Below are 12,865 nucleotides of genomic sequence, written 5' to 3'. Positions count from 1 at the left end.
AAGTTGTTCAGGCCTTGAAGATTCCATTTCCTCATCTATAAAACAAGGATGCTCAAAGCAGGGACATCATGTAGTGGCTTTGCCTCTTCCTGGCACCCGTTCAGTGCTCAATAAATTACCCCCTATTATAATAATTGAATGTGCTAAGGACTGCTAACAGTCCATCAATGTCTGTTCTCTTTTGTTACTGAGCCGTAGAACCCCTCATTTTTAGCTGGACATGTGACCTTCCTAACTACAATTTACATTTCCCAACATCCCTTGAACTTCGATATGACAGAGAAGTTCTAGACAATAAGAATTAAACAGAACTGCTCTTTGTGAATTGGGGGATAGTCCTTTGGTCACAATAGGTCACTGCAGACCAAGAGGCAGGGAAAAAAGACTGTCGATGCCTCTCAATCAGAGTGTGCTTCAGAGCTTTCTAACTCAAAGGAAGCTTCAAAAAGTTCAGTCCTAAAACTTCTGTTATCTTTTGAACCTTCTTAGTGAATTGAGTAGAAGGTTACTGGGCAGATCAGTCCTCTACTCCACAAACCATGCTGCAAACCTCACAATGCATCCTGCTTCTCCCGCTTCCTCCAGACTTCCCTGTGTCCTGCTTCTCTCACCCGCTGAGCCGTGTTCTTCTCACACACTGCCCCTGAGCCCTGAGTGTCGGGTCTTCTCCCTCTCTAGTGTGACTGCTCCCCCTACGGTTCTAGCTCAACATTAAGCGTGAGAGTGAATTCATGTCCACACCTGAGGGTTACCAAGGGTCATCGGCTCATACGTTCCATCAGTCGCTATCTGACTAGTAAGCCTGGTCATACTTTTCTTTTTAGTTTTGTTCCAAAAATAAAATTACGTTATTTTCATTACATTTCCCATGAATTTCTGGAGCCCCCTTGTATGCTGTCAAAGCATATGCTCTCCTGCATCTAAAGACTCCAACGCAGCAGGTTTGGAGCTGCATCTATACGTATGAATTTGAGAGAAAAATGTCCTCAGTTTATTCTGATATATATATATGACCACCACTGTAGGGCTACTAAAACATAAGGAGGACCGAAGGCTAATCAATCATGCATTAAAAACATTGTTAAATGCAAGTTCAGACTATTCCAAAATACACCAGCAACCCCCAGAAGCAAACCAGGGTACTCTGAAAATGACAAAAGCCAGATTCGTGTACGGTAGAAGCCTGTCAGAAAAGGGAAACTCAAATCTTTTCCATTAAAATAAGACAAAAGAAAAGCTTACAGGCGTGCAGTCAATGCTGACTCCTAGCAACCCTACAGGAGAGGGCAGAGCTGCCCCTGTGAGTTTCCAAGGCTGAGACTAACTCTTTCCTCCCCAGCAACTGGTTTCAAACTGCTGACCTTGCAGTTAGCTGAGTTTCTGAGACTGTAATTTTTTACAGGAGTAGAAAGCCCTGTCTTTCTGCCACAGAGCAACTGGTGGTTTCAAGCTGCTGACCTTGCGATTAGTGGCCCAATGCATAACCACTACAGTACCAGGGCTCCTTCCGCTCAAACAAGTGACAGAAAGGTCCTAAGATTTTTCCCTGTAAAAGGAAAATACTTGTGAGACTTGGAAAAAGCAAAGCAGTAGTGTTGAGTCCCAACTCTCACGGGTTTCGCTCATAAAATGTTTACTTCTCACTTCCTTTTACTTGTATTTTCTCTTCATTTAAAATAACTATCCAATGAAAATCTGAAAACCTTTCCCTTTTAATCACTCAATTGGTTACGCCAAGCCCTTAAGTCTCTCGCGCTGTAGTCCAGATGTCCTGCCTGCAGCGCCATTTGAGTTCAAGTTTTTCTGCAGACAAAGAAGATTACCAAGGAGTAAGGTGAGTCTCGCCAAGCCCTCTGTCACCTCCGAATATAGGCTGGCTGCACACCTCCACACTTTTGCAATTTAAATTCACCAAGAGCCAACGCATTTTTCTAGACTCGGGAGGGTCCTCCCGGCACATGTGGCCATCTCTGAATACACTGCTGATTATCACAGCTGCTGGCGCTGCTGGCATCTAGTGGGCAAGGAAATGCTGATCCACAGCCGGTAACGCGCCGGACAGGCCATCACAACAGCAACCACAGAATCAGTCAGGTCAACATGAGCATGGTCCTGAGATGGAGAAACTGTGTTCCAAAGAGTGCTTAAGGGTCCCTCCCCTCGACAGCTGGAGTTAGAATGCTCAGAGAATTTCATCTCTGCCTCGGAATTAACTCCATACAGACAGACAGAAAGGGCTTGCCCTGCTTCCCGCTGCGCCTGCCTTGCAGACCTCCTACCGCAACCCGTGGGGGAGGGCAGAAGGAGCAGAAGGGACTCTGCAGACCATCCCAGCTGGAGTCTCAGCCCCACAAGTTAGAGTCACGTGGCAATGGGAACATCACGCCAATCTCCCGGAGCTTCTGTGCCCTCCTCCATAAAATATTGTAAAATAATGTGACAGAAATTTCTTCCTAATTGTTATGAAGATGAAATGAGATAACTGATGCATAATAATCAATAAAGCAAACACTAGGTATTATTTGATTAATGAAACATAAGTATTAGCCATTATTTGGTGAATAAATGATTTATTTTTGTACAGCCCCAACAGTGCAGACAATCTCTTTTCCAGCTTTCGAACTTGCTGTACAGCCCCCCACCCCCACCCCTTCTTTCAGGACAGCCGGACAACTAGCAGGATATCACTCTGCTTTACATACGGCTACTTGTCACAGGCACCTGTGCATGACTAATGCAATCATTTACCTGCTTTATTTTTGTTGTTGAAAATAAACACGGTAAAACAGCTAACTGTAAGTCAAAAAGTATTGATACTACCGTTTCCGTTCATTTGCGCATGGGTTTATTCCAAACAAAATGTATGTAAGCATGTCCTTGGATCCGTGGATGGGTACGGACAAACCCTGTCAGCAATGTCCTTGTGCTGGTCTGATCAGGGCGCCTTCATAAAGGAAAGGGAATAGAAGGTGGGGCACTGCAAGACAGCGGCGCCCCACAGGATCTGCAGGGCCAATTAAACTCCAGACAACAAAGCCAGCTCCGAAAGTTACAGCCACTGTTTGTAAGGATCCCAGTGGGATAATCTTCATAGGTTTTCTCAAAGAAAAATGCACAATTAATTAGAGTTTACTGGGGGGGGAGAAAAATGAAAACCGTATAGGTGAGAAAGGGCCAGGAAAGTTGTGCCAAGAATTTTCCCATCAAAATACACCTGCTCGGTCCTAAGAGCAGCTATTCGGGAAATCCTAGCCCATTCACCCCACAACCTCGGTCCTGGGCCTCACACTTCCCTTTGTCCTGAAAACTCACAGAACATTTGAAAGAAACCCAATTTGTATCCCTTGCGGATGCCAAAATTATCATTGACATGGTCTAAATCCAAGAGGGCAAAGGAATGCCCCTTCCTCAGGGCAGGCGAGATAGGTACAAACACTGCCTTTGGAAGTATAGATGTAGACAGAAGATATGTCAGGAAGCAATAGCTTCGCATTTTGTAAAGGTTTAATAGAGGTTTCTATGATTTTGTAGCATTACTTTTTTACGTATCCTTACATGCCACTTCCACAGTTAAAAATTACAATTCAGTGACACTGACTATATTCTTCAGGTTGCACAACCACGTTCAGCCTGCCTTTCACTGTTCCCGAAGCTTCCCATGCCACATCTCAAGGTGTGATGAGCTATTGGACCTGTCTACATAGTTCGCTGACAGAGTGCAGTGCTCGCGGCAGTTATTCCACATTAATTAAGCTACACTGAGGCCTGGACTGAAGAAGGATTCAGAAACAATTCTTTTCATGTAAAGTTGAAATGTTATCCCAGGGCGCATTCCATTTCTTCCTCCTAATCCTGACTCTCCTTCTTCCTCTGTTGTTCTTCATGAACCCCATGGCCACCAAGTCAATTCCAACCCATAGCGAGTCTATACTGCAGAACAGAGTAGCCCCTGTGGGCCTCTGAGGCTGTAAGCCTTTGGGATGGGAAGAAAGCCTACTTTTCCTGTCTTGAAGTCACTAGTGGCTGTGAGCCCCACGCTGTGATTATCAGCCCAATTCTTAGCCCACTCCAGCATCAGAGTTCCCATGGTAGGTACGTCGAAACCAGTTATTGTCACTTAGATGCCTGCTTGCAAGCTGTTTAGCACCCTGTGACAAATCAGGGACAAAACAGAAGTACCAGAACCAATGATAAGCCAATTAATTGAATGTCCTATGAAATCGTGACCCCTAAACCTTCAAATCAAAAATCAAACCCCTTGAGGTGTCTGACTCTATATAAGCAGCCTTTACGACGATTCTCCTCTTTCTCTCCTTTCTGTTCCTTTACTGCTGCTGCTATTAAAAAACAGATATACATGCATGTATCACACAACATTTGCTAATTCAACTTCTTACAAATCTCCATCTCTTTAAATACTTTGTCTCTAGTATATTACTGAGAACAAAGTGCCTTGAACCTAAGAAGATCTGATCATCCAACATATGACAGAACTTAGCTCATTTGCTCCAATAACGAGGTTGATTATCATAGGAATAATAAGCACTATGCATTTTTACAGCATTATCAACAGATGCATTATGCTGGGTATATTGTCCTCTCAATCTATGCCTCCTTCCCTTTTGCAAACTCCATCTTTAAACCTGCTCCCACAAAGCTCCCCATTTGAGCCTCCTGTGCACTTTCTCCCCTATTCCATGCACAGCTCTACCCTGTTCACTCACAAGACACACACGCACTCTGGTCTGTATAGTTGCTACACATTGAGAAAGAGCCCTTACATATCAGGCACTTGGATGGGTGCTTCGCTTCCTTGGTCTCTCTTTAAGCCTCTCAGCTGCATTACAGAGTACTTATTGTTATCCTCATCTTCGTAAGAGAAGACTAAGGTTCTAGTCCTGGTTTGGGGCTGCAAATCACAAGGTCAGTCATTCAAAACTATCAGCTGTTCCAAGAGAGAAAGATGAGGCTTTCAACTCGCTAAAGATTTACAGTCTCAGAAACTGACACGGGCAGTCCTACTTTGTCCTCTAGTACCACTCTGAGTCAAAATATACTCAATGGCAGTGAGTGAGTTTCTGGTGTCTGAGACCCAATGCTGGTTCATGGTAGAATCTGAAGTCCAACCCCACTGTGCCAAAAGCCAACGGTATTTCCACGAGCCTCTCACCAATCTACACTGGAACCTCCATGGCCCCCAGAAACCCCACAGCACTGAACAGACTCACTGTATGCTCAGTTGATTCTTTTACAGAGGACTCTTTCAGAGCCACATACTGAGCCTGGACATTGCATCTTCTGTTTCTTTGTCTCCACCACACACTTCTCCTATGTTCATATAAAGGCCTTTCTGGTAGAATTTTTCATTGTCTAATGAACTACTGAATAAATATGTAAATAAAACTCACTCTGGAAAAATAATCTGATTTTGAACAGTTAGTGTGTGTTTGCGCGCGTATGTGTATATATATATTATATACATATATGAAATTCTGTGAGAGACTTCGGCATTAATTCTAGGCATGTGTGGAAATAACCTAACTTTCAGCCTGACTTGGCATTTGAAAGATTTACATTTGATCAGAGACACATATTATAAGTTTTCCATATTAAAGAAAACCTGCCATACTTCTTCATTTTCTTTCACTGGCATGACAGGATTGCGCTGTGTTAAATTGGAAGTGGAGAGAGAGAGAAAGGAGTATCGCATTCTGACCGGCCCTCTACCTGAGGCTTCACAGACAAGAGTAGTAAGAAAAAGTATGAGATAAGGGAGGCAGGGGAAGCAAAAGGGAAAAAAAATAAACCTAAAGTGCAGGGACAGTAATAATTTGCCATCCTCTCAGGAAAAATGGTCTAAAATCTGTAAGTTCTCTTTGATTCCCTTTTTACCACTTTGTCACCGAAATCAAGGCACTCATCACGTCCACATGACTTCCTTTCAAATCGTACCTGGCCCCATTCCTAAGCGCTCTGGATGCCTCCTGAGAGACAGCGAGGGCATGGCACTGGGCTAGGGACCATGCGGTGAGTAGTAGCTAGTTTGTATACCATTTCTGGGACTGGGAATATTATCGCATGTAACAGCGCATATCTTCAAACTACAAAATGAATAAACCGGGATAACTATCCAATGAGAATCATTCCTGAAGAGAAAAATTATGAATAAAAAGAGAAGAATCAAAATGGGAAAAATCACAAGGCTTCAAGGAGGAAGTGAAACTGAAAATTTTCCCTCGAAGTTCTTGTGCCAGAATAATTCTTCCTTGTTAGACCATTTTTAAAGAAGTCTCTGCCTCTTTAACACAGTGTTTCCTGGAACTGTGGGGCATCATGAGCTGAAGCCAACGTGACAGTAAACAGCAGTGACAGTGTGTTCTTGTGATTTTTTTAGAAGACTAATGGAACAAACTGGAGACGTCAGAAGTAAACACAACCACCTATGAACAGCTGATGTTTGGCAAAGGCTGAACTACATTCAGTGGGGAAGAGGTCATCTCTTCATTAAATGGTGCTGGCAAAGCTGGGTTTCTATTTTCAGAATAATGAAACAGGACCCGTATCTCATATCACACAGAAAACCAAAACTCAAGACAGAGCAAAGACCTAAATGTAATACCTACACACTATCATACATAAATAAAAATGCACAAACACCAGACTATAAACTAGAAAACTTTAACCTCCTAAAGATTAAATATTTATGCTCATCAATAACTTTCCCCAAAAGAATAAAAAGAGAATCTAAGGTCGGGTACTATTTTTTGGCAATAACGTATCTGAAAAAATGGTCTGATCGCTAATGTTTTCAATAGAACACTTCAATCCAAAAGAAGCAAAAAGACAACCCATTTTAAAGTGAACAAGACATGTCACCAAACAAGACATCCAGGTGGCTAGCAAACATCAGAAGATGCTCAGGATCACTGGCCAGAAGGAAGATGCAGATTGAAACTACAATGACATATCATCTCACTCCAGTCAGAATAGCACTGATAAAAAAGGAGAATAATAACAAAAACAGCAACACAGAACAACAAATGCTGGAGCGGTTTGGGGAGACGGGGACTTTCAGACACTGTCAGTATGACGGGGCACAAATCAGCACACCCACTGTGAAAAAGGGAATCCACACTTCTCCGAAAGCCAGGACGAGAAATGCCATAAGAGTTAGCAATCTAACTCCTAGATGTAGATCCTAAATAAGAGGCATTACATCAATAGACAAAAGCACATCCATGTTCCCTGCAGCATCAGTCACAATAACCAAAGATGGAAACAACAAAAGAGCCCACCGAGGACGAAACATAAATAAGCAGTGGCACATACATACAACGGAATATTCTGCAATGATAATGACGAATCCACTAAACACGGGTGAATCTTGAAGAGATCATGTGAGTGAAATAAGTCAAACTCCAAAGTACAAATATTGTATGAGACTGCCATGATAAAATGTCCAGAACAGATTTAGAAACATCATTTGATCATTACCAAGGAAAGAAGGGGAATCACTTACTAGACAGCAAACAGGATGATTCTGGTGAAGAAAAAGCAATATACAACATGGAGGAAGTCGGTGCAATGTGACCAAGGCAAAGGGAGACACTGAGAACATCGTAAGCAGAAAGGACAACGGTGGTAAATGCTATGGGGCTCTAGGGGCTTCATGGGTACAAGTCGGGCTGCTGCCCCAAGGTCAGCCGTAGGCTTTCTATGGGGCAATTTGATCCTGTCCAATAGGGTGCTCTGTGGCAGTTAATTTGGCTTGGGTATGTAAATGCTGTAACATATACAATTCTGGAAGAACAGTAATATTGACCAAACATCTGTGAGTGGTTACCTTCTTAACATGTATACTAGCTAAGTGTGGGAGGGCATCTGAGAGTACACATGCATGCACGTGTAGATATCATTAGGGAAATTGGGCGTATGTATACAAATAGGGGCACTTTTGGGGAAACGTCTTAGACCTATCCAAACACCTCAGAGGACTGAGCTATTGGGTTTGAATGTTAAGGACCGTCGTCTCGAGGGACATCTGGGTTAATTGGCATAACATACCTCATAAAGATAATTTTCTACATCCTCATTTGAAGAGAAGCTACTGGAGTCTGCAAAGCTTGAGACTGGCCATCACAGAAGCCTGGAGCACCAGATGGGTCATCCTGACGCAGGCTGCTGGCTGTATCCTGGGGACTCAGGCTGGGTGTCACGGGGCCTTGGGACACTGAATCCTGGACCTTTACGTCGTACGGCATGCCCCAGAGGCAGAATCAAAGAGATCCCTTGCAGGAATCCCACCTCAGACGCACCTAGAACTTGTGGACTTAAACCGGAAAATACATGTGTCCAAGGAAGCAGAAAACAGCTGTATCAATTTTGGAGAATTGTTGGCAGGTAGACAAATAAGGTCTTGCTACATCAATGCCTCATAGATTGTGCTAAGATCAAATATTGTTCTGGCAAATATGTGATGATAGTTCTGCTATATTTGGTTTTTGTTTGTTCATAGCAGGGCATACCTCAGGTGCTATGGAGTAGGGAATTAGCCTTCAGAAGAAGTGAAATAAGTTTTTCCTTTTTTTGGTAAATGAAACCCAGGAAAGTGGGGGAGGGGGATAGCAATAAAAGGGAGATAATGTCAGAGTACCCAGGAGAAATCCAATGTTTGGGAACTGATTATGGAAGCAATGATAAAATTCTGCTTGATGAGATTAAGTGGTATGATATTTGGGTTAATTCCAAAGTAAGAATAAATTGAAAGACCACGTCAAACAAACATACATCCAGGACTGGTTTGGGCATACACTAAATCCCAGTTCCAACTTAAAAATAATTAGTTCGTACATCATGGCCATGCTCAATACTCCAATACTCGTCTCCAGGAAAGGAACATGGAGGAGACGGGTGCTATCGCAAAATGTGGTAAAGAAATTAGATGGTGCCACCTATCAGATAAAATAGCATCTGGGGTCTTAAATCTTGTCTCCAAACAAGCAGCGATCTAAGTGAGATGTCAACCAAGTCCACATGGAAGAAGCACACCATCACCAGTCACCAAAGGATTGTGAAGCATATAATCCAAATTGAAGGGAGGGCTCAGTATCAGAGCCTAAAGCCCAAGAATCTGGTTTGCCAGACGCTACGGATGACATGGGAGCCCGAGATTTATTGGTGGAACTATGCAGGAAATAAGACTCTATCCAGAATCGAGGGACAGGAGGAAAGTGGTCACTAAACGGAGGGCATTGGTGAGTTGAGTATAGAAGGTCAAAGGCAGAAGCCTGCCTGAAAAAGTTAAAACTTGTCAACAGATTCCCCCTAGGATGCACGCTGGACCTGATCTGGTCTCCAAAATCGTATGCATTGGGGATTGTATTGTTTGGCTGGGTTTCTGACTGTGCATATTCAGGGGTATCTTGGGAGTGCAGTATCATTGCAGTCACCCTCTGGAAGCTGCAGTATATGTCTTTTTCATTTTTCAGGTTATGAAAACCAGGACAGATGAACCTATACCATCAGCAGTAGGATATGAGTTTTGTGGGGGAGGGGGCCACAGATTAGGTAAAGGGAGGCTGTTATCAAGGCGGTCCATACAGAAAAAGATTGTGTGGAAAATGACCGTGGCAGCAAATGTACAATTCTGCTAGATGTGATTGAACTGTGGCCTGGTGTGATAGGTGTATTAATCACAATTAGTTTAGAAAGAAGACGAAAACTGAAGACTCAAGGAAGCAATTAGTAGTCCAGTCCAAAGGACGCACTGCCCACATGAGCCATAATGTGCGACCAGAGAACCAGGTGGTGCCCAGCCACCACAGTTGGCGCTGACTAGGAGCACGGAAGATGACCCTGATTAAAATGATTAAAAAGTAGGGCAAATTCAAAAACAAAAATAGAAAATACCAGCTTACTGCTCTGAAAGGTATTGGAAGACACCGCAAGGCTAGTTCCCTAAGACAGTGGTTCTCAACCTGTGGGTCCCGACCCCTTTGGGGGGTCTAACGACCCTTTCACAGGGGTTGTCCAATTCACGACAGTAGCAAAATTACAGCTATGGTTATAGTTATGAAGTAGCAATGAAAATAAGTTTTATGGTTGGGGTTCCCCACAACATGAGGAACTGTATTAAAGGGCCCCAGCATTAAGAAGGTTGAGAACCACTGACCGAAGGCAATCTTCCAACTTGAAACTCAATACGGGGCTATAAAATAAATAACAGCCATGAAGAGCATGCTCTATATTGAGACTAATGGGGCAAAGAAGGATGGAACAGAAAAGCCAGATCAATGGAAAGGAGTACCCAAGGGGAAATTAGGAGATTTCAATTAATGTCACAGAACAATGTGTGTATGAATTAATGATTAGGAGATTATTTTGCTATGTTAATTTTCTTAGGGCTGCTAAGAAACAAAATCCCTGTCTGTTGAGGAATGTATAAATAAACTCTAGTACATATATACTGATCAGAACCTGCCAGTGTCTTGGGAAACATTTGCCAGAGTAAATTATTTGAAATTGTTAACTACCATATGATGAGAACTGATGAACTAATATTAATACGAGGATTTACTGGTCAAATTTTAAAAATCGTTTATATCTTTCATTAAACAAAAACAAAACCCAAACCATAGTTACCCTATAGGACAGAATAGAACTGCCTCGCAGGGTTTCAAAGGCTAGAACCTTTATGGAAACTGACTGCCACATCCTCTTCTCTAGAAGCAAAGTAAGTAAAGTAGCTGGCGGGTGCAATCTGCCCATCCTTTGGTTAGCAGCTCAGCGCTAACTACTGTGCTACTAGGATTCCTGATTCCTTGTATGAGCTAAATCCTGTCTGTCCCTCTCCCCTCTCCCTCCTCCCCACCGCCCCCACTTTGTCATTGGAAGACACGGCTGATAGAAATAGGTTATGGTAAACTCATGAATAGCTACATCTTTAAGTATTTAAAAGTATGTATTTGCAAGGACTTTATAAAGAGCCGAGGTTATGTGTTTTAGCCCTAAAAATCAAATTGGCGGCAAGCCGCGACTCTTCCTTGCCTCAAACTACTGGAAACTACATCTCCCAGCATGCTCTGCAGGTGGTTTGACCTAATCACAAATAGCCCCGTTGGGCAACAAGGATGGTTGGCTTTGACTGGACTTATTTTTGCTGTAAATTTCTATCCCTTTGGACAACTATTTAGAATTTAAAAAATTTATAGCTACCAAACCTTCTTTTGAACTGGATGGTTTCCACGGAGGCAGGCGCATTGTTTTCTCTCAGTCGATGTGGGGCGGGGAAAGCGTTTCCGGAGAGCTCGGGAATAGGAGGGAATGTTGACCAGAGAGCACCTGCGACGGTTCACAGGAGCAGGAACTCGTCTCGAACTGAGTCTGCGAGGAGCCGGATCTTAACGGAAGGATTGCCAGTGGAAGATGGAGGAGTCTGAGGATGGTGGGCAGTCGCTGGCCCCGGTTTACATCTACAGTCCTGAGTATGTCAGGATGTGCGACTCCTTGTCGAAAGTCCCCAAACGGGTGAGAAAGTTGGGGACGAAAAATCGTGGGCTTTTTGGTGGAGGCGGGCGGCAATGGAGGCAGTCGACCGGGCAGAGGGGGTGGGGGTGGGGCGGCTTTTGGAAGCGCCGAGGATTTTAGAGTTTGGGAAGATCTTCGTGACAAATTTGTGAAGTAATATTGGGTGGAGGAAGTGTTCTCCGAGAGCAGCGTTTATCGGCGGGGTGCCAAAGGACAGGTGGGGTGGGGGGCACAAGGGAGAGGTTGGCACAGAGAGGATGGTGTGGCTTTACTTGAGAATCTCCGAAGTCGTATGGAAGAAGTTGGAGGAGAAAAATTAATTAAGGTCTGGTGTTTTCGCTTTAGCCATTTAGGTAATACCTATATTGTCTAAAGTGTAGGTTCAAGAGGATGAGAACATAGGATTGTGCTCAATTACACTTTCAAGAGAAATTAAGCACAGATTATTTTCTGCCTTTTTTTTGCATGCTGCTTTTTTTTTTTAGGCCAGTATGGTACATTCTCTGATTGAAGCATACGCGCTGCATAAGCAAATGAGGTAAGTTATTTTTCTTGAGCATAGTCTTTTTTTTTCATATGTTTGAAATGAACTTGCTTATCACTAAAGACTCCTAAATGCAATTTTACTTTCCCTCCTTTTTTTAAGCCACTCAGACCAATAGTTAGATCTGAGGGGTAAGGAATCTGGAGTGTTTTTTTGTTTTGTTTTAAGGCTGTGACCCTTTGCTCTTGCTTTTATTTATTTACGTATATATTTATTTTGGCTTATAAGAAGCATGTTATATATAGTTGCTAATAAATGAAATCAATAATAAATATCCCGTTAAACCTTCCATGAATGTGACTTTCTCTTTTTCCCTTCTGTCTGTCCTCCCTTTATAATTTCCTTTCCCTCCTCTCTCCCTGCCCCTGCCCCCACCCCTATTCCTGGGGGAGGCACCGTCTTCGGAGTCTTATCTTTTAGGGTAAAGCTCACTCTTCCTGTAATAATGGTGTCATTAATTTTTTATCTGTTTTAAGAGTGGCTAACTTTGCTAAGCACAATGTTCTCTAGCGTTGCCCTTGGGTGTTCACAGGAGTCGTCTTTTTAAATTGTATGCGTGAAACAGAGTTTGTTTATTCACACCTCTGTAATTAGTGTTTTGGATTGTTTCCATGCTCTTTGCTATTGTGGAAATTGCTGCAGTAGACATAGTGCGTAGATGTCTGTTTGTGCTTTATTCTTTATTTTTTTACGGTGCATGCCCAGTAGAGAGATTGCAAGATCATCAGGTAATTGCATTTGCATTTGTTTCAGGAAGAACAATGCTCGTTTCCCTGGTGGTTGCATAATTCTACA

The 12,865-nt window shown here is 43.0% G+C and overlaps 1 protein-coding gene across 6 annotated transcripts in view; it reads left to right on the top strand.

Annotated features, from left to right (window-relative positions):
• Positions 1–11,114: 11,114 nt before the first annotated feature.
• Positions 11,115–12,865, top strand: part of LOC142435902 (histone deacetylase 8-like) — a 47,486-nt gene continuing 45,735 nt past the window's right edge. For 2 of the 6 annotated variants that reach the window (XM_075539955.1, XM_075539954.1), the window contains exons 1-2: positions 11,132–11,526; positions 12,012–12,064. In XM_075539955.1, coding sequence (XP_075396070.1) covers positions 11,425–11,526; positions 12,012–12,064 — 155 coding nt within the window. In that variant the 5' untranslated portion in view covers positions 11,132–11,424. Of the gene's footprint in view, positions 11,527–12,011; positions 12,065–12,865 lie in introns of all 6 variants that reach the window. The other 4 variants (XM_075539952.1, XM_075539953.1, XM_075539956.1 and 1 more) reach the window with 4 other exon arrangements.

Source organism: Tenrec ecaudatus, assembly GCF_050624435.1.
Source record: "Tenrec ecaudatus isolate mTenEca1 chromosome 7 unlocalized genomic scaffold, mTenEca1.hap1 SUPER_7_unloc_1, whole genome shotgun sequence".
Lineage (NCBI taxonomy): Eukaryota > Metazoa > Chordata > Mammalia > Afrosoricida > Tenrecidae > Tenrec > Tenrec ecaudatus.
This window is presented reverse-complemented; position numbering and strand designations above follow the sequence as displayed.